General features: G+C 37.1%; 1 protein-coding gene and 1 non-coding gene across 2 annotated transcripts in view; one reads left to right on the forward strand and one right to left on the reverse strand.

Moving 5' to 3' along the window:
* WIF1 (WNT inhibitory factor 1) overlaps positions 1-20,740 on the forward strand; it is a 71,381-nt gene that overhangs the window by 24,968 nt on the left and 25,673 nt on the right. Inside the window, exon 3 of the mRNA XM_003824797.4 lies at positions 18,760-18,868. Coding sequence (XP_003824845.1) covers positions 18,760-18,868 — 109 coding nt within the window. The remainder of the gene's footprint in view (positions 1-18,759; positions 18,869-20,740) is intronic.
* LOC112436865 (U6 spliceosomal RNA) lies at positions 791-897 on the reverse strand. The gene has a single exon (XR_003025540.1). It is a non-coding gene; the product is annotated as a U6 spliceosomal RNA (small nuclear RNA).

Consider the following 20,740-nt stretch of genomic DNA (forward strand, 5'->3'; position numbering starts at 1 on the left):
TTTATCCAGTCTATCACTGATGGGCATTTGAGTTGGTTACAAGTCTTTGCTATTGTACATAGTGCTGCAATAAACATATGTGTGCATGTGTCTTTATAATAGAATGATTTATTATACTTTGGGTATATACCCAGTAATGGGATTGCTGGGTCAAGTGGTATTTCTGGTTGTAGATCCTTGAGAAATTGCCACACTGTCTTTCCACAATGGTTGAACTAATTTACACTCCCACCAACAGTGTAAAAGCATTCCTATTTCTCCACATCCTCGCCAGCATCTGTTGTTTCTAGACTTTTTAATGACTGCCATTCTAACTGGCATGAGATGGTATCTCATTGTGGTTTTGGTTTGCATTTCTCTAATGACCAGTGATAATGAGCTTATTTTTATATATTTATCAGCCACATAAATGTCTTCTTTTGAGAAGTGTCTGTTCATATCCTTTGCCCACTTTTTGATGGGGTTGTTTGTTTCTTGTAAATTTGTTTAAGTTCCTTGTAGATTCTGGATATTAGACCTTTGTCAGATGGGTATATTGCAAAAATTTTCTCCCATTCTGTAGGTCACTTGTTTATTCTGATGATAGATTCTTTTGCTGTGCAGAAGCTCTTTAGTTTATTTAGATCCCATTTGTCAATTTTGGCTTTTCTTGAAATTGCTTTTGGTGTTTTAGTCATGAAGTCTTTGCCCATGCCTATGTCCTGAATGGTATTGCTTAGGTTTTCTTCTAGGGTTTTTATGGTTTTGGGTTTTACATTTAAGTATGTAATCCATCTTGAATTAAGTTTTGAAAAATATGGAATGCTTCATGAATTTGCATGTCATCCTTGCACAGGGGCCATGCTAACCTTCTCTGTATCGTTTCAATTTTAGTATATGTGCTGCCGAAGTGAGCACGATCTGCTTCTTTTCTTTTCTTCTTTATGTAACCTATTTCCTTCTATTACAACTGGGGCCCTAACAAGCTCACTGATATTTTCTTTAAAGATAGTCAAACTGAAGATATTCAAAAACCTGATCTCTTTCCCCTTTGGTGTTACTGGTTTTCTTTGATCATCCTTTTTTTTGTGTGCAAGACATTTGAAATTACCTTTACAAAATAAAACGGACTATTGAAAATAGACTGATAAATAGTTATCATCTCTGCCTCTAGGAATTATAATCAAATAGAGGAGATATGGGGCCAAATATCATATTTTTAATGCAATGAGTACAATGAATGTATTGTGAGTATTTCTAATTTGAAAGATACTAACATATTTACAAGAGGAAAAGTTCTCTGTAGTGGCAGTAGAGCCACAAGGATTGCTTGAGAGTGCTATTTTGAACTAGAGAATCTAGAGACACAAATTTGCTCAGAAGTGGCTTTGGCAACTTTCAAATATGTTCCAAAATAAAGAAAAATTCAAGCTGGGCACTAGTGGCTCACACCTGTAATCCTAGTACTTTGGGGGGCCTGAGGCAGTAGGATTGCTTGAGCCCAGGAGTTCAAGACCAGCTTGGGCAACATAGTAAGACCCTGCCTCTACAAAAAAAAAAAAAAAAAAATACAAAAATTAGTCTGATGTGGTGGCATGCACCTGTAGTCCCAGCCACTGCAGAGGTTGAGGTGAGAGGATGGCTTGAGCCCAGGAGATGGAGGCTGCAGTGAGTCAAAATTGCACCACTGCACTTTAGCCCGGGTGACAGAGAGAGACCTTGTCAAAATAAATAAATAAATAAATAAATAAATAAATAAATAAATAAATAAATAAGAAGAAGAGGAAGGAGGAGGAGGAGGAGAATCCATGATAACAGGTAACAAAACTCACTAAGGTGACGATGGAGTGGGGAGTGGGAGGGAAGTTAGTAATAGTTATTGGGAAAGAAGAAGCCAAGACACAAAAATAACTCCTTTGATGTGTGCCCTCTTTATTTATTGCATTTGGTTTTATATACTCATCTCTCTTTAAAGATCTCATGTTTAGTACAAAAAGATGGGACTAATCTTTCCTTGGATATCTTTTATTCTGTCATTAAGTGCTCCTTCAATTCAGACTTCTTTGTTGCCCCCTTAGATAGATCAGAAAATTCTGTTGGTTTTGTTTTTTTCATGCTTACTTCCCTTCCTCCCAAAGCGAAGGCAATCAAGCTACACTAAACACCCACATTTCTAATTTGCTAATAATGCAATTTCATTTAATGAGAAAGAGGAAACAAATATAAACCCTAGATAATGTGGTTAATGACATAATGGCTTCCCAGGCATTTGGGATCTTCACATGAGAGCATGTCTTTGCTAAATGAATATATTTTCACTTATATTTTAACAATGATTTTTCAGAAAAGTATTTTCCCCCCGATATATTTTTCAAAGTACACAAGCCATGCAATTAGGTAAAAAGTTACTGTCTTTGATTAAATTGCTTTCCACAAATGAGTGTTTATTGGATCTGGGAGAAATATTTGTCCTTTCAGACTTTCCAAATATCCTGCCCTTTAGGTACTACACCCATGCTCAGGGGTTTGAAGAGTTCAAGGCTGACAGTAGCTGTGAAAAGTTTCATAGCCTTTTAAGAAAGTTCAGCGGCTATGTTTGGGGAAGAGATATGTGTATTATGCAGGACTGTTAGCTAATGCCGAGACTGTAACATATGGAATTCATAAAGGTCCAATTACAGAACCGTCACTGTTTGCCATGGTTTTAACTTATGTAAGTTATTGATTATACTTTCATGAGATCATAATCAAAAGGTTCTTCTTTGGTAATGGTGTGTTAGAAGAGCTTTATCCTGAACTTCAAAGCCATCCTCTGAGCCTCAAGAACAAAGGCTTAGAAGTTTGAACTGGGGCCAGAATCAGTCTGTATGAGTTAACCATGTTCCAGACCATCCGGGAGCCGAATCCACCTATCCACATGCGGGAACTTTCTCTCATCACATCAGATCAACAGTCATCACTAAAAGATGACAGTTGATTCAACTTTAATGTGTCTGTGTGTGTGTATGTATTTTTTTAATGAATCAGCTTGACTAACTATAGTGTCTGCTCTCATTTGTTTTATAACCACTTATTTTGACTGTAAAATACTGTCATTTGCTGTGCTTTCAGAAAAGAGTGATTACCATTAAATAGGTATACATCTAGGAACAGGAATTACTTACAAGTACTCAAAATTTGCAGAAAACAATTTTTAGAAATTAAAAAGCTAAGGTATAACTTAATATAAGTAAAAAGTAATGAAGGAGGGCTCAGGTGTGTCCTAATATTCTGGCATGTGTTAAGCAGGCAAAAAACAAACAAAAAAAACAGACTATGAGTTTGGCTAACGTTACAAATGGCAAATCTGCTGCCGCTCTTTTACTCTTAACATCCTTACATAAATTATTGCACCAAAGAAGCAAAATGCCATCATGTGTAATCACACAGAGCGATCTTTACTCTTTCTCACAGCAGCTCCTGCAAACCTACCACTAGGCTACTTTCTCTTTAGGTCTTTGGATGGATGCTCAGGCAGATCCTGAGATTTCTGTAGTCAACCTGACATAATAAAATGTTCTCTGATTACTTTAGTGCTAAGATTATTCTCATGCCAGTAATTAAAATCTCCTCTTCTGTGTGGTAGTTAAAATTATGATCCTTATTTAAAGTTAAGATTCTCCTTTCCCTTAGCTGCAGCTTGGTTGGTTGCAACATGGTTGACCCTTCTCAGTAGGGTCTAGCTCCTCCAGGAGAGGGGTCATGGACAAGAGAGATCAGAGGTAAGAGGCAGACAGGAGTTGATGTCACCTAAAGAGTTTCCTCTGGCCCCAGAGGATGTTTAAAACTGATCTTGTTATTATGGGCTCTGTCTCGGGTTCCTCCTCTGAGATCTCCAGACAGCTTTGCTTGGGTTAAGGCATTGCTTCCCCATGAGCTGCATGCTCATAACCATGGTACCCATCCACTCTGATACAGCCACACTGGCCTCTTCACTATTTTTATGAATGTGCCAGGTACACTGCCACCTGAAGGACTTGGCACTAAGCATTCCCTCTGCTCTTCCCCCAGATATCTGCATAGCTTGCTCTCTCACTTTATTCCAGTCTCTAGTAAAACATCCCAGCCCAGCAGTCTTCTGAGTCTGTCCTCTCAGAAACAGCAATCCCCTACCATGCATATATATATATATATACACACATATATATATACACACACATATACATGTATATATATATACATATATATACACATATATATATTTATGTTCTGGGATACATGTGGAGAACTTGCAGGCTTGTTACATAGGTATACACATGCCATGGTGGTTTGCTGCACCCATCAACCCGTCATCTACATTATGTTTCTCTAATGCTATCCTTCCCCTAGCCCCCCACCCCCCGACAAGCCCCGGTGTGTGATGTTCCCCTCCCTGTGTCCATGTGTTCTTGCTGTTCAACTCCCACTTATAAGTGAGAACATGTGGTGTTTGGCTTCCTGTTCCTGTGTTAGTTTGCTGAGAATGATGGTTTCCAACTTCATCCATGTCCCTGCAAAGGACATGAACTCATTCTTTTTTATGGCTGCATAGTATTCCATGGTATATATGTTCCACATTTTATTCTCTACCATCTTTCTCCACTGAAGTCTTCCACATAGTGCCTGTCATTACTTGATATATGTTCATTTAAATATTTCTTTAAAAATTATGTGTCTCCTCCTCTTTCTCATATCAGAAGTAGGCTCCATGAGGGCCAAGAGTTTTTACTTCTTTTGCTGACTGCTGCATCCCTAGTGCCTAGAGCAGAACCTGGCACATGGAAACTACTCAGTAAATATTTACTGGGTGAATGAATAAAAGAAGGCATGAACACAGAAAGATCAGCCAGATATAATGATTTGCTCTTCTGTGTGTATCTCAATTTGGAAAAGATTTTGTTCTTAATTAATTAGAATTAATTTACTTTTAAACCTTTGATCAGAGCTATTCATTGAAATGGATTCCTGGGGTAAAACGCAAGACCTATGAAAATCAAACTTGCTTTTGGAAATATAAACACAGTAGAATTTAATCACAATACCATTTTACCTAGTCTGTGATTTCTTTTTATTCAAACTGTAATACAGGAAATTGGTTATATAGGATACAATATTGAATTTAATTTAAACAGAAGCAGATACTCTTATTAGCTAAGTTCAGGCAAATAGTATTATTATCAGAGATTCTCAAAGATAGGGAATAAGACTTCTGTTGTTTTGCCTTGTATAATACTGGGAAATACATGGAGATTTCCTTGTATAATACTGGGAATAATATATATAATGTATAATATATATTATATATGGAATATATATATAATATATAAAATACTTGTCTTGCATAATACTAGAAAATACATGGGATTTCCTCTCTATGTCTGTCTTTTTTTCATTCCTTCAAATTTTTATTAAAGAAACTAGGTTTTTGCCCTGTAGAGTTTTCTATAGTCTGGATTTTGCTGATTACATCTTTGTGGTGTAGTTTAACTTATTCCGCTATCCTTTAAATTTCCTGCAAATTAATAGTTTGATAAGACATTTTAAAGTTAAAGAAATAAGATAATTCCAATTTTGCCTATATGTGCTAACTTGAACTAGAAAAGGAAGGTTGTTTTGGACTATTTTCACAGCCCCTGCTTTCATTCTGAACCTTACTCCCTATACCCACAATGCATTACAGAGACCCTCCGTTGATCACACCCCTCCAGCTCCCATCACCCAGGAATCTCCAAGCTGCTTTTTTCTATGGGTACTGCCACTGTCAAGGGACTCCTGCTACCACACTGCACCAATAAAGGACTTTATATTGATCCTGTGTATAGTAACTAGCATTTGTTGAATGCTTACAATGTGCCAACATTTTCACCTACTTTACATGCATTATTTTATCCTCACAACAGCACTGCAAAGTAGACACTGGCTTCCTTGGGTTCCTCAAGCTTGCCAGAGTCCTCCCAGAGCTTACGCAACTGATCTTTCCTCTGCTTAAAAAGCTGCCCCTCCTTCACCTGTTTAACCTCTGCTCACTGAGCAGATCTCAGTTCTGCCATCCTTTCTCAAGCAAGCTGTTCCTGACCCCCAAGTTAAGCCAAAGCACACATTCTCAAAGAACCCCATGTACTTCTCTGAAGCCCTTTATCACAGTCTTGATTTTTTACTTACTTGATTAATGATCAGCTCCCTTCCAGCCTGCAAGCTCCATAAGGACAAATACTAGGTCCGTTTTGACTCAGCTTGGCATCTCAGGCACACACAATGCCTTATGCCTGGCACACTCCATACATATATGTTGAATGAATGTAAGGCTAAGCCTGTACCCAAGGCCAGCTAGTAAATAGTAGAGTTAGAATTCAAGCCAAGCAGGTCTCACTCTAGCCCAGATTTCACCCACATTCTCCCCAGCCTCGTGGCCATTGTTATTTGGACTGTTGGCTCTCTCCCTTCAAGAGCCAGGTCTGGACCAGCTTAGTCTCCCTTGTTGACCCCTTTTCCCATTTCCCGCTGACTGTTGACTGGGACCCAAATGTCTACCTCTCTCAGCCAAGGCTTTGCAAGTATACTTGAACTTCTGTTTCATTGAAAGTCAGAAATTTCATGCCTTAAATGGACATGGTAAAAGGTGAGTTACCTATTTTTTTAGACTATACTAACTTAAAGTTTGCATTCATTTTTTAGAAACAGTTTTTCAGCCACAAAAAATAGATTAGTCACTGCAGATTCAAATAAGAAGAGAAAAAATCCCTTCCAATGAGGAGAGTTTAATTGGGGTAGGGGCCAGGGGGAAGAGACAAGAAAATAGATTTTTACCGTAAGTACAATAGTATAAAGATGAGGAAGGGGACAGGAAAGAAGCATCTGTAGCAAGGGCAGTTTAAATGAAGAGATGACATTTCATCCAAGCTTGGAGAGGTAAGTCAAAGTCTGCTTGGTGGGCAAGTGCAGGGAGTGGATACTCCAGGCATAGAGTATGAAATAAGATTCATGACAGAGGCTGGTGGCTAAGTTAACTTGAAGCTTGATATGGCCAGATCAAAGACCTGTGAGGCAGGATGTGGGAGAAGAGGCTGGTGGGCAGAGCTAGAGAGAAAGTTGTAGCTAGCCAAAGTCTTCATTGTAATAAGAAACCATTAAGGGTGTTAAGTAGGAGCAGTGATATATTCCAGTTGGCATTTAAGAAGAAAAATTGGATGATGGTGCCGATTGAGGGAATAAATCTGGAGCGCATGAGTTACCAGGGAGGTAGGTTAGGAGCATGAGGGAGAAATGTCTGAATTTTGGTCATAATATTGGGAAGGAAAAGATAGGAATAAAGCTGAGAAATCAATGAGAATTTGTGGAGGTAGTTGGTAAGAAATAAGTTTGCAGTCTAAGAAAAACTGCCAAGTTTATGTCTTGGGTAATAGGTATATTATGCTTTCCTAAGGAATACAAATGAACAGCCTCATTGGGAAGATAATGAGTTTGTCCATTATCTTTCCAATGTTAAGTCCAAAGGGAGAAATCCAGTAGACAGTTGTCAATATGAATCTAGAGATTAGGAGAAGGGTGAAAACTGGAGATAAAAATCTTGGAGGCTAATGAAATGTAGGTGTAATTTGAAGTCATGGAAATAGATAAGATGCCCCCAAAAAGAGAGCATAAGCCAGAAGAGCAGACTAGTAGTTGTTTCCTGGGAACATCAACATTTAAGACAATGGTTCTTAACTTTTTTGAGTCATAGATTCTTTTGAGAATGTGATGAAAGCTAGAATCTGCTCCCCCCCAGAAAAATATTCATATGCATATGAACATCGAAGCTATGCATTCTCTAAGGACGCATAGACCCACATTCAGAACTTTTTTTTTTGAGGTGCAATTATAGAGAGAAGAGCATGTGAAGGTGACTAGAGAAAGTGATTGGAGAAGGAGAAGGAAAACTCAGAGAGAGTTGCTATGTATACATCAAAAAAGAAGAGAAGGAGAAGTTACTTGTCATTTAAAAATTTCATAGAAGACAGGAGAGATAGAGATGGGAAAGGGCTCATTGGACTTAGCAACTTGGAAATCATCAGTAACCTTTTATGAGAAATTTTAATAGTGACTAGGGCAAAAACCATACTGTAGTAAAGACTGATGGGCAAGAAAACTGAGGCCATGGTTATAGACTCTTTTAAAAGCATAATGATGGTAGAGACAGAGTTTTTAATCTTTTCATCACATTAGTATACTTACATGTGCACAGATGGCATAAATGATGGGGCCAGTCTCAGAGGATATGGAAAGGAACCAGGATTGGATATTAGACTATTTGTAGATAGATGGGGGGGATGTTGAGAGGATTCGTATATAGTAATCTCTGTTTTCTTTGTGGATATTGACATCAGTTGAGAGAAGATAGCAGGAATGGGACAGCATACCTGGGGGAAAACTATGAAACTGTTGTGTGTACAAGAAGGGAGAGACTAATGATGTTTACAAGAATTTCTTGGGGATTGGGAGGACAATTGAAGTTGGCCATATAGATTTAGTTAGTCCTCAGATTATGGCTTGTCATCATCAGTGCTTCTCAGGAAATGTTCAGTTCTGCCTTAGTTTCTCTTTTTCTTAAACAGAATGAATAATGCATGTATGAGTAACAACTTTTAAATAGCAAATGATTAGAAGAGCTTAGAAGAAAATTAAAAGAGCCAAGTATGTTATATCTTTTAGGCAATGACTTTTTCTAAAGTGTAAAATAAAATTTATCAAATACATGACTGTTCTTAAAATCTTCTTTGGTAAGACTAGTTTTGGACTTTGAAAATCTGTAACCAAGAGGTTACAGACTTTTTTTTTCCTGTTTGACTCTTAGGTAGGAATAGAACAAACTGCTCATTAGAAGATACCTTGTAATATAGTATTCTGAAATATGCAATTGCAATTACTTGAACAAAAATGTCAAATTAAGGCTCTTCTCATAACCTTTATGAAAGTATCTAATGCATTTTTTCAAAACATTAAGCTAAGGGGGAAAGTCTGTGTTTTTTTTCCTCCTTTTTTTTAAATCAAAGAATAAGTTAATACTGTCCATGTGGATTCAATGAAAAAATACTAAAGAATTTAAGAAAACTACCTAGAGCTAAACTAAGAAAAATATGACCTAATTTAAAATATTTTGGAAGTCATCACTGAATATATCTTCTGATATTTCAAGTTTAAAATTTTGACATTTACTTTTTATCAATAGAATGAAGTAAATATACACCCCTGGAGGTAACTATGCATTTTAAAGAACTGTGAAAGAAATGGAACATTAATTTTGCCTCTTTAAGTTACTTATATGTGCTACTCAAGTTTTTATGTACACTTTGTAAATATCATTCTGTCCTAAAAATTTTGATTTGCTGAAATATACCACCATGTGAAATGCATGAAGGAGAGAACAAGGGAATTAGATATTGATGAAGAACAAATGTACTGCATAAGGTGTGAGGGTAATTGCTTAGGATTTTTGTTTTGTTTTATTTTTTCCCCCGAGATGGAGTCTCACTCTGTCACCCAGGCTGAAGTGCAGTGGTGCGATCTTGGCTCACAGCAACCTCTGCCTCCCACGTTTAAGCAGTTCTCCTGCCTCAGCCTCCAGAGTAGCTGGGATTACAGGTGTGCACCACCATGCCCAGCTATTTTTTTTTAATTATTATTTTTAGTAGAGATGGGGTTTCACTATGTTGGGCAGGCTGGTCTCAAACTCCTGACCTCATGATCCACTGCCTCAGCCTCCCAAAGTGCTGGGATTACAGGTTTGAGCCACCATGCCCAGCCAATTGCTCAGGTTTAAAAAAATTATTAGTAAAGGAATAGCTCTTAGCACAGTTCTCTTTTCCCTTCATACAGATGAATACTCAATAACTGCTTCTGAAGCTTTAAGAAAAGAAATATTCAAATGTAAGCCTTGAGATGAGATGAAAAAAAAAAAAAAAGAAAGAAACACTAGGAAAGAGATTCCTTTTCCCTTTCCAGAACTGTCTCCCTCTCCCTTCTTCTCCCAAGTACCTGCACACACACTGCTGCTTTCTGGGCACCTCCATGCTCTGGAATCATCATCTTGCCTTAGCATCTAACAGAAACGTGTCGTTGTGCTCTCAAGTTTCTCCATGCTGTTCCTTTTTCCACACCTCCTGTTTAGACTGACCCTGGTCCCCACAGTGTCAACCACACCACTTGTAACGACATTTTCTTTCCTCAGTCCCTTATCTTACCCCACCATAGTTGCCTAATGCTTCCTTCCTTCCCATGCCCAATTTTTAGGTTGGCATCAACCCAGGACTTTGCTACTGCTTGAGTTGGAGCAGGCTTACTGTGAGGAGGAGGCACTTGTCCTGGAAGCTCGAGGGGAACAGAAGTTTTCAGAAGCCCCACTGCTGCCTACACCACCCTTTCCATTATAAATTTTGGCAAACCAGTGAAAGCAGTGTGCTGAACAGGGCTAAATTTGGTTTAAAGACTATATTTATACCAATACCTTTTTTTTTTTTCAATTTTTAGATGAGCTGAACAAAGTGTTTTCCATTTCCCAATGCTTTGCTTTTCTACTTTTCTGTCACCCCTTCCTCAAAAAATAAAAGTAAAAAACCTTAACTGTTGGTTTTATTTAATACAAAATAGCAATATAGCCCTCTGTTGCTTCTCTATCTTTAGACATCTTGAAAGAGAGCGACTAGCCAATGATTTGTCAGATAGCCAGGTCTGTTTCTGGTTTGCATGAACAGTGGTGATTCCAAACCCTAGGAGGAAAAAATGGAAAATGTCTTAGAAATTTCAGATTCATGTGAAGCCAAACTGTGATCTCCTGCCAGTTTTAATTTACAAAACTCTCATAGTCCTGGATGTGTTTATTTGAACTTCAAGTTTTAATATCACCATTATATTCCAATAACCTCACTCCCTCAGTCCAGCCCACTGGCTGTGATCTAGTCTAGTGTGTATAAAAACAATGACTAGAACAGAAGAAGTTGGCTAATTGAGATTTTCTCTTTAGGCAATGTTTCTTCTATCGCCTGTTTAAGCCATGATCAGTAAAATAAATAGCTACGCTGCATGAGAAGGTGCTTTCCCTTTTCCTTTTGAAACAAGTTCTTCTAAGAGCTAGTTTCAAAAGCAGGCAGGGAAAAATAGTCATTGTTGATATAGGTTGAGCATTCCTAATCCAAAATCTGAAACGCTCCAAAATCTGAAACTTTTAATGGCCAACATGACACCACAAGTGGAAAATTCCACACCTGACTTCATGTGACGAATTGCAAAATTATTTAAAATATTATATACAACTACCTTCAGCCTATAAGGTGTATATGAAATATGGATGAATTTTGTGTTTAGACTTGGGTCCCATCCCCAAGATATCTTATTATATATATTCAAATATTCCAAAATTTGAAAAAAAATCTAAAATCCAAAACACTTCTGGTCCCAAGCATTTTGGATAAGGGATACTCAATCTGTGTTTCACAGTTTCCCAGTGATAGCACAATTACATCCTGTAATTTATAGAAGGCAAAGTGACTGGAACCCAAGAGGGAAATATAAACCAGAAGAGCCTTGGGCAAAGTCTTGTGTCAGAACAGGACCTCATTTACATTATCTCCTTTCATTCTTTCTGGGAGCCTCATTGCCAAAGGTTTGTGCCAGAACAAGCATAAAACAGTTATAAACTACACACAGATCGGGTAGATAACAAATGTCAGTGTTTGATTGTTCTTTTTTTCAAAAGTGCTCTGTATTCTCAATTGTGGGCTGCAATGACTGACCACACAGAAGAGTAAGAGAGAAGTTTTTGGCCCATAAAAGTAACTTAGCAATTGCCAAACAGAAAAGCTGCTGCCTGTCACTAGAATCAGAGGCTAATGCCATTTTACCACAACAATGTGTTCTGGAATGCACCGGGTTTACACTTCTGGATGCCTCTCAGTAGGTCATTCATTCACTTATTCCGCAGATATTTTTCAAATGCCTTGCTGTGCACAATGCTGAGTGAGTCTCCAGTAGACCGTTGGAAAAAATATGTAGTCCCATTCTTAGCCACAAGGAATCCAACATTTAGATGAGAATACAAGATATAAACATATGAAAAGTTAAATAATAATACATAGTGGTAGATGTTCAAGGGCCAAGCTGGTTTAAGTCCTATTGAAGGTCAGTAGAGGTTAAATCACTGGAATATAGGCATGGCTATGGTATCACCTCGGGCCAGTAAGCTCCAGAAGATGATGCCTGTTGGAGAGTAGTGAGAGATAAAAAGATAAAGGAACCAGGCTGTGGAGACACCTAACAGGCCGAAGGCCTTATCCCATCCATAAGCAGGGACAGGAAAGGATTGTAACATGGCAAAAGTTGTGGTTTCATTTGATGTATTGGCCACTTTTAAAGAGAAGGGCAAAAAGAATATTTCAAAGAATGTTATAAAAATGCCAATATGAGGAAATAAATGCTGGATTCAGGTGGAAGTGGTGAGGATGAAAGGAAGGTACAGAATCATAAGATATAAAAGAAGAAAGGATAAGATTTTGGTGTCTTTCTGTGGGGACATGAGATAGAGGTAAGAAACAGCAATAACCCTGAGCTTCAGTATCTTTGTTAATTGAAACAATAACAGGACCGTTGGCAGCTAAAAAGAAATTAAGTGTGGCTAGGCACAGTGGCTCATGCCTGTAATTCCAGCTACTTGGAGGGGTGAGATGGGAGGATGGCTTGAGCCCAGGAGGTTGAGGCTACAGTGAGCCATGATCGTGCTACTGCATCCCAGCCTGGGCAAGAGTGAGGTGCAAATAAAAGAAAAGAGAAAAGAGGAGAGGAAAGGAAAGGAAAGGGAAAGGGAAAAGGAAAAGAGGAAAGGAAAGGAAAGAAAAGAAAAGAGAAATCAAGTGGGGGAAGCTGATTTTGGAAGATAATGAACCAGGCTCCATGCACATGAGCATGGGCATGAAGCAGATGGCAAGAAGAGTCTGTGCTTTGGAAGAAGGATGTGAATGGTTCATGTTGAGCATTGCTGTCTACAGGGAAATGGTTCAATCTGTGAAAATACCTGAGCTTCATGACAATATAAAAAGAGTTTTAGTGATTTTATATGATTATGAGCTGAGAGGAGAGTTAATGAGGAAATGCAGGAAAATCAAGAAGTGATATGAGAATCAGAAGAGTGTCACAGAGTCCAAAGATAATGAGCTTTGAGTTTGAAGGATGAAATTTTGCAGAGGTAACAAGAAGAATTCTGAGGAAGAATGTGAGATCTGGCAATTTTTGCTCTAGATATTCAGATTATTTTAATCATTGGACATGCTTATTCGTTTTGTTTGGGTCTTTAACATTGAACTATTTTCCTTTCTTGCTTATTTTAGATTTTTTCTGGCCCTTCACATACAGTGTACGATCTATTTTACATCTCTTTAGTACCTCTCATACCCAGTGAATCTGCTAATCTGAATTCACAGTGAATCTGCGAATCTGAATTCACTTGTATGCTGTAACAATAATAGGCTGTTGTGAGAATTAAATAAACAGTAACTGCAGTATAATAAACATTCAACAAAAATTATTTGAAAATTTTCAAACCTTACAGCTTTTGTGTGTTTTGTATCTATAAATGCCTGAAACCTTCTTTAGAACAAAGATGATAACTTTATTGTTTTAATGTTCTTCCATGAGCACTTAGGTCAGCATCATGATATATGGGTTAAAAGAGGTTTGAAGTCCTTGGTTTTCTGAAAGATCTTTGATTCTTAACTCAGAGGCTCCTACAATTATTGTGCTTATTAGATTAAGTACACACCATAAACACAGAACTTCAAAGGTAGAAGAGAAATACTGGATTCTCTTCATTCCTCTCAATGGTTAATGCAATTCTCTGCTTCCTTTCTCTATGTCTACCCTAAAAGGAGTGCCAGAACAAAGGCCCTATGAATTGTCCCATTTTGCTGTTTAAATGATGTCTTCATCTCATCTGGAAGGAACAATCCTAATATTCAGCCAAGTCCATTGGAAGCAAGTTAAATGACCTCCAGCACTCCTCTCTTGATAATATTTGGGTGTCTTTTATGCTTCTGCATGAAAAGAAAATTTACTGCATGGCAAACCAGGCCAGTGAATTATTCTCCTGAATAGACCCATTCTTTGTTTGAATACAAAGCAACCTTTTCATGTGTTTCCCAAATAATTACTCTGTTTGCCTTTACCTGAGTTTCCTCTAGTGTCATTTAATGGAACAAAATGTACTTTTTCCTAATAGAGGTTTTAGACTCTCCAGTATACCATTTCTCTATTACTGTTCATGCTCTGAGTTCCTTTTATCTAAATAATAAATCTACAATTTGTGGAAATTGTTCCCAAACTTTAAAGCTAGTTCTCTGTTCTCTTTGGCATAGAATTTAGATTTTATTTGCTCTCAAATAAGTTTTTCCAATGGGGAGATTTGGGTCTAAGAATATTTATTATAAATAAAGTAAAAAGAGAAAGTCCTGTCTAGAAGTTAGAGTATGGCATAAATATATTGTTCATCAGCCATTTCTTGTGGCTTTTAATTTAAGCCCTTAGGTTAAATGAAGGATATATTTACTCTGTAGTTCATAATACTATATTTGTGGAAATATTTTCATAGTATTGATGGTTTTAGATTTCTTTACAATGGCAAAGTAAAACTTTGAAAAAAGTTAGTGTCAACATCAGAGATAAAAGGTTAGTCAATTTCTAAATGGTTTTCAAGTTAAAATTTTTCTTTTTTCTTTTTTTTTTTAATCTTAAAACTTCCCAGTGTGAAGTTAGAATTTTTAAAGAGGCAATGAAAACCACAGACAAAATCTTTTTTAAAGAAATGTACCAAGTATCCAGGAAATTACATGTTTCAGAGATTCATGCACCGTTAGTTATCATCTTCAGCAAGAAAGAAAACGATTTACTCTGGTAACTGCCTTTTGCTGATAAGATCCAAGAAGGAAACCAGTTCCTGCCTTATGAACAGTCTTATTAGAATAAGACAAATGTTTACTGATTCTCAAAGAAATAAAAGGGACACTTTTGTGTAAAGTGTGTTATTGATTAGATCAGAGTATTGGGTGTCCAGAGAAATCTATTAAGCCTAGCTGCATCATGTGGAGCAGTCGTGCCACTGCTCATTATCAACTCTCTGATGCTAAGTATAACAGATTCCATGCTTCTCAGTCTACCTTCTGTGGTCATACCTGAAGGCTCTGTGAAGTTATGTTTCTGGCCTCCGAATGGAATTTTTTCAGTTCCATATTCTTTGAACATCATCAAAACTTTTTGAAAGAGACATTCAGAAGCTATTTTATGCAAATTGCTGCACTTTCAAGGAGACATGCAAGAGATTTAAATAGAATTGTTGTTTAAACACAGCCACGTTAAATACATGTTCAAGAAGAATATTTTATCTATGATCAGAGAATTATGGAAAAAGAATCATCAGCCACGGAACTGAAAGGAGGGTACACGATTAATGCTTTTTAAAAAAAATAAATAAATGCACTTATTTCATGAAAAGATATAAATTCACATATAGAAAATCTGAAAAAGAGAGAAAAGGAAAAAAATCACCATCAATTCTACACAATCATTGTTTTAATCTTGGTGTCTAGTTTTTCTTATTAACTAAAAGTTTATTTTTTTAATTAAATTATATTTGTTAAAATTATTGTAGTTTTACAAATGTAATTTTAAAATATATCACACATAGAAAGGTATATTTAATTTATAATGTGACAAAGCTCAAAGATATAATTATGGGGTAGCAAATGATAACTTATATGGTATTTGACCTTTTAATTTCAAAGTTTTTTGCATTCTATCCATTCAGTTCTTTTCCATCATTATATGTACTGTTAAGTCTTTAGAATGTTTTGGCACATGGTGTGCATTACACCCAAGTTTATTGTGTGATTGTTGTTACTGTACTTAGTAATAGAAATAATTCAAATGTTATTCATTATAAGGGCATCTATCACTAAATCCTTTCATAGTGCCAAATAAAATACGTTTTAGAACAGTATGTTAAATGATACATATTATCTAGTAAAATGTAGAGGGAAGTGCAGGTGGTAGAAGTCATTTAAAACACCTGGATTCATGAAAACAAATCCACTTTTAATAGTCATTGGTTTTCCTGCAGGGACAGAAATACTGTTCTCTCTTTCAAAGGAATTCATTCCAAATTGAATTACCTTTCCTGACAACACTCCTTTCATCTGACTTCTTATAAACCTCTGCCTTCCCTTAAACAGGGTAAGAATTACCTGCCTTATGACCCTTTATTCTCAGGGCCATCCTAGTGAATCAATTTTATAAATTAATTTAAACAATGTTGTTACCCACCTAGGGAACTGTTCACAGTGGTCTTCTGGAAACTTGACCACAACTCACAGGAGGGGATGCAGTGGGAATTTGGTCCATGAAGGTTATCCTTTTGGCCTAGTGAAACCAGGAAGTGTTTCTCAATTAACTTCAAGTATGGACAAGTTCCCACAGCATCTGAGACTACCCCTTGGCATTATTATCCTCATGTGAAGTCCTTAATGCCTGCTGCATGTGATACTGTGATTTAAAGCAGCAAATTGTTTGAATGTCTACCATGTATCTCTTAATATCTTTCATGTTGTAAAATAAATTTTATATTGCTTGTAGGGTCATATTCTTTTGCAACCTCCTTCTAGCCCATGTTAATGTAATTTCTTTAATTAATGGATAGAATGCAAAAATTAATTAATATAATTAATTACATTGAATTAATGTAGTTCTGGGTGTGGAACTGAATGGATAGAATGCAAAAAATTAATTAATTAATTTAATTCATTACATTAAATTAATGTAATTCTGGATGTCTCTACAGGTAACTGCAGAACCACTCAACTTGCCTAACTCTCATGTTAGCATTGGTGCTATTTATTGATTGTTCTTTATTTCTAAGCAAGAACATATTGTTACCATCACAACTTTCCTTCCGCTTTTTTTTTTTTTTTTTTTTTTTGAGACAGAGTCTCACTCTGTCACCCAGTCTGGAGTGCAGTGGCATGTTCTCAGCTCATGACAACCTCTGCCTCCCAGGTTCAAGCTGGAAGCTGATAACTGAGGGAGGAGACTTATGAAAACAATATTGATGATAATAATAACAATCTCCAATGCTTATAAATTTCTGTAATGTTGGCATTATTTCTTCCTTAATGTTTGTGAGAATTCACCAGGGAAGCCATTTGACCCTGGAATTTTTTTTGTGGGAGGGTTTTACAATTTTGAATATAATTTCCTTAACAGACATAAGGCTATTCAAACTTTCTATTTCTTGTCAGATTTGTTCATTTGTGTTTCTCAAGGAGTTCATTTTATCAAAGTCATTGAATTTATTGGTGTAACATTGATGGTGATATTCCCTTTTCTTGCTTAAATGTCTATAGCATCTCTAGTAATGCCTCTCTTTCACTTTTTTTTTTTTTTTGAGATGGAGTCTTGCTCTGTTGCCCAGGCTGGAGTGCAATGGTGCTATCTTGGCTCACTGCAGCCTCCACCTCCTGGGTTCAAGCAATTCTCCTGCCTCAGCCTCCCAAGTAGCTGGGACTACAAGCACCCACGACCATGCCCAGCTAAGTTTTGTATTTTTAGTAGAGACGGGGTTTCGCCATGTTGGCCAGGCTGGTCTCGAACTCCTAACCTCAAGTGATCCGCCCACCTCAGCCTCCCAAAGTGCTGGGATTACAGGTATGAGCCACCGTGCCTGGCCTTCACAAACCCTTTTAATAATCCAGTGGGAATCCATTAAGCATTAAAGCTCTATAGTGAGATTATGCATCATTACTTTCAGTATTCGTGGCCATTTGAGTAGCAGGAATCATTTTCTCAACTAGACTTAGTGGGTAAATGAAAGTGTTCACAATGTAAAGGTTTATGGCTTGTTGTCTTATTGTGATGGTGGTTTTTGCATCTTTTGGCTTTTCTCTCCACAATTAAATTGAGACATTAAATATAAACCTTTCAAAGGGAATGAGAGTAAAAAATAAATGTTAACAGCAAGATCATGGAATTTGGGACTTCATTACAACTCTCCAAATTCTGATCAAAAGACTCACTTCAGAATTTAGAATTAGGAGTATTAAAGAATGATTAAAATAGCTGAGATGGATTCTAGTCAATGACTGGTTTGACATCACCTATTTCCCTAAGAGAATTTTTTTTCTCAATCTTTTAAAAAGACAGCAATTCATATCATTTAAGTTAAAAAATTACTGGGCAGGCATAGTAGCTAAAGCCTGTAATCCCAGCACTTTGGGAGGCCAAGGCAGGCAGATGACTTGAGGTCAGAAGTTCAAGACAGACCCCGGCAACATGGTGAAACCTTGTCTCTACTAAAAATACAAAAATTAGCAGGGCATGGTGGTGCATGCCTGTAATCCCAGCTACTCAGGAGGCTGAGGCAGGAGAATTGCTTGAACCTGGGAGGCAGAGGTTGCAGTGAGCTGAGATTGCGCCACTGCACTCCAGCCTGGGCAACAGAGCAAGACTCTGTCTCAAAAAACAAACAAACAAAAACAGATTAACTATTGTGGCTGTTTTTAATGTTTTTAGGGATCACTTCTCTCCAGAGTCTAACACAGAAGGGTGAGTTGTGCCTACCCAGTATCTTGGATGCTGTGTGCTCCAGAGTTCCTGTAATGAAAATTATCTCTGCCCCATCAGATGGACGATGAATTCTGTGGTGCCTTCTCCCTCTCTGGTTTCCATGTTACTAACTGTCAGTGCCTTTGGTTGTAGGCAGAATACTTCTATGAATTCCTGTCCTTGCGCTCCCTGGATAAAGGCATCATGGCAGATCCAACCGTCAATGTCCCTCTGCTGGGAACAGTGCCTCACAAGGCATCAGGTGGGTGGTCTTTGCCTGAAGAAAGGTTTACACTTAAAATGTAATGATGATAAGAATATTTAAGATGCAAATGTCCTACATCAGAGAGGTTATGAAATGTTTTCCTGAAGACATCTGTTGATTTTAGGACAGTTGGACTGTTATTCTTTGGGCAAAGGATTAAGATGGGAGTGAAGAAATGATGGTTATATAATTTTCTAAAGATTCAGAATAGCCCCAGCCCAGCCCACACTAAGTTCATAAATGATTCCAGACTTTTTTAAAGAAAAAAAAGGAGAAAGAAACACATCTGGTGAGATATATTTGGCCAATGTATGGATTAATGAGATACACAAAAATGTGGCAAAGATACAAAGTAAGTGATTGGGGGGCAAATGGGATAAGTCAAGAAAATTCCCCAAAAGTTAGCATTGTATTAAATTAGAATTTGAAGGAGAGAAGAGACATGGAAAAGTGGGAGAAAGGGGTTCAACGTTTCTAGTCTAATCATCCTTCTTTGCTAAGAAAATAATAGTATGTGATATTTGTTTAAAGCTTTTCAGTTTACAACAGACTCACTCTTGCGTTATCTAATTTGAATACTAGTAGCGAGTCAAATCCAGAATTGCAGCTCCATTTTCTAAATTAAAAAATTAAGACTTAGGAGATTTGACTGACTTGCCCAAAGTCAAATATTAGGATAGTAATAAGCAGTAGAGTTGAGACTAGAGCCCGGGATTTCTGACTTTTAGAAATATACAGAGATCACTTGTGTTATCATCCTAATGTATTTCCTTCTCATCTTTTTTCTCTGAATTTTTACATATTTGTGATAATATATATTTGGTTTTGCGTCAGATTTTTTTTTTTTGCTTTTAACCTTTTAACATAACCATTTCCTATGTCATTATGGATTTTTTCAAAAGTTGTTTTTAATGCTCTTACAATATTCTATTTTATGGATATACCATAATTTATATACACATTCCCTTATTTGTTAATGATGTTGTTTTTAGAGTTTGACTATAGCAATATCACAATATTTTTTTAAACTAATGGATGGTAACTTCCATGCACATAGGAGCCCTATTTTTTTGTTCACTGTGGCTCCACCCCAGGGCCCAGCACAGAACAGGTATTCAGAAAGTAATTGTTGGATTAATGTGCATACCAAAATCTTGGTGCTTATCTCATTATTTTGTTAAAATCGATTCCTAAAAGTTGAATTATTGTGTCAAATGATAGGAACTATGAGCTTCTTAAAGACTCTTAAAACAAATTGCCAAAATGCCAAATTACTTTCTGTAAAGGTTATCATACTCATTTTTACCCTGGTTAAGCAATAGCGAGAATGCTTGGCTTACTGTAATCCCATCAACATAGGTTATTAATCACATTAACTACTTTAGTGGCTTAAATAGTGAAAAGTCAGGCCAGGTGTGGTGACTCACACCTATAATCCCTACATTTTGGGGGGCTGAGGGGGGAGGATTCCTTGTGCCCAGGAGTTCAAGACCGGCCTGGGCAACATAGCGAGACTGTCTCTACAAAAAATAAAAAAATTAGCCAGGTGTGATGGCACATACCCATAGTCCCAGATGCTCAGGAGGCTGAGGCAGGAGGGTTGTTTGAGCTGGGGAGGTGGAGGCTGCAGTGAGCTATGATTGCACCACTGCACTCCAGCCAGGGCAACAGAGCAAAAAAGAAAAAAGTCAGTCTCAAAAAAGATAAAAGAAAGAAAAAGTAAAAAGTCATTTGTCACAGTCTTCTTTTGGTATTTTTTATTCCTATTAAGGTAGAAAATATTTTCTTGTATCTATTAGACCATGAAAAATGTGTACCATGCTCATTTTTATATTGAGATAATAGTGTTCTTCCTACTGATCTGCAAAG

The sequence above is a fragment of the Pan paniscus genome, chromosome 10 (genome assembly GCF_029289425.2).
Source record: "Pan paniscus chromosome 10, NHGRI_mPanPan1-v2.0_pri, whole genome shotgun sequence".
Lineage (NCBI taxonomy): Eukaryota > Metazoa > Chordata > Mammalia > Primates > Hominidae > Pan > Pan paniscus.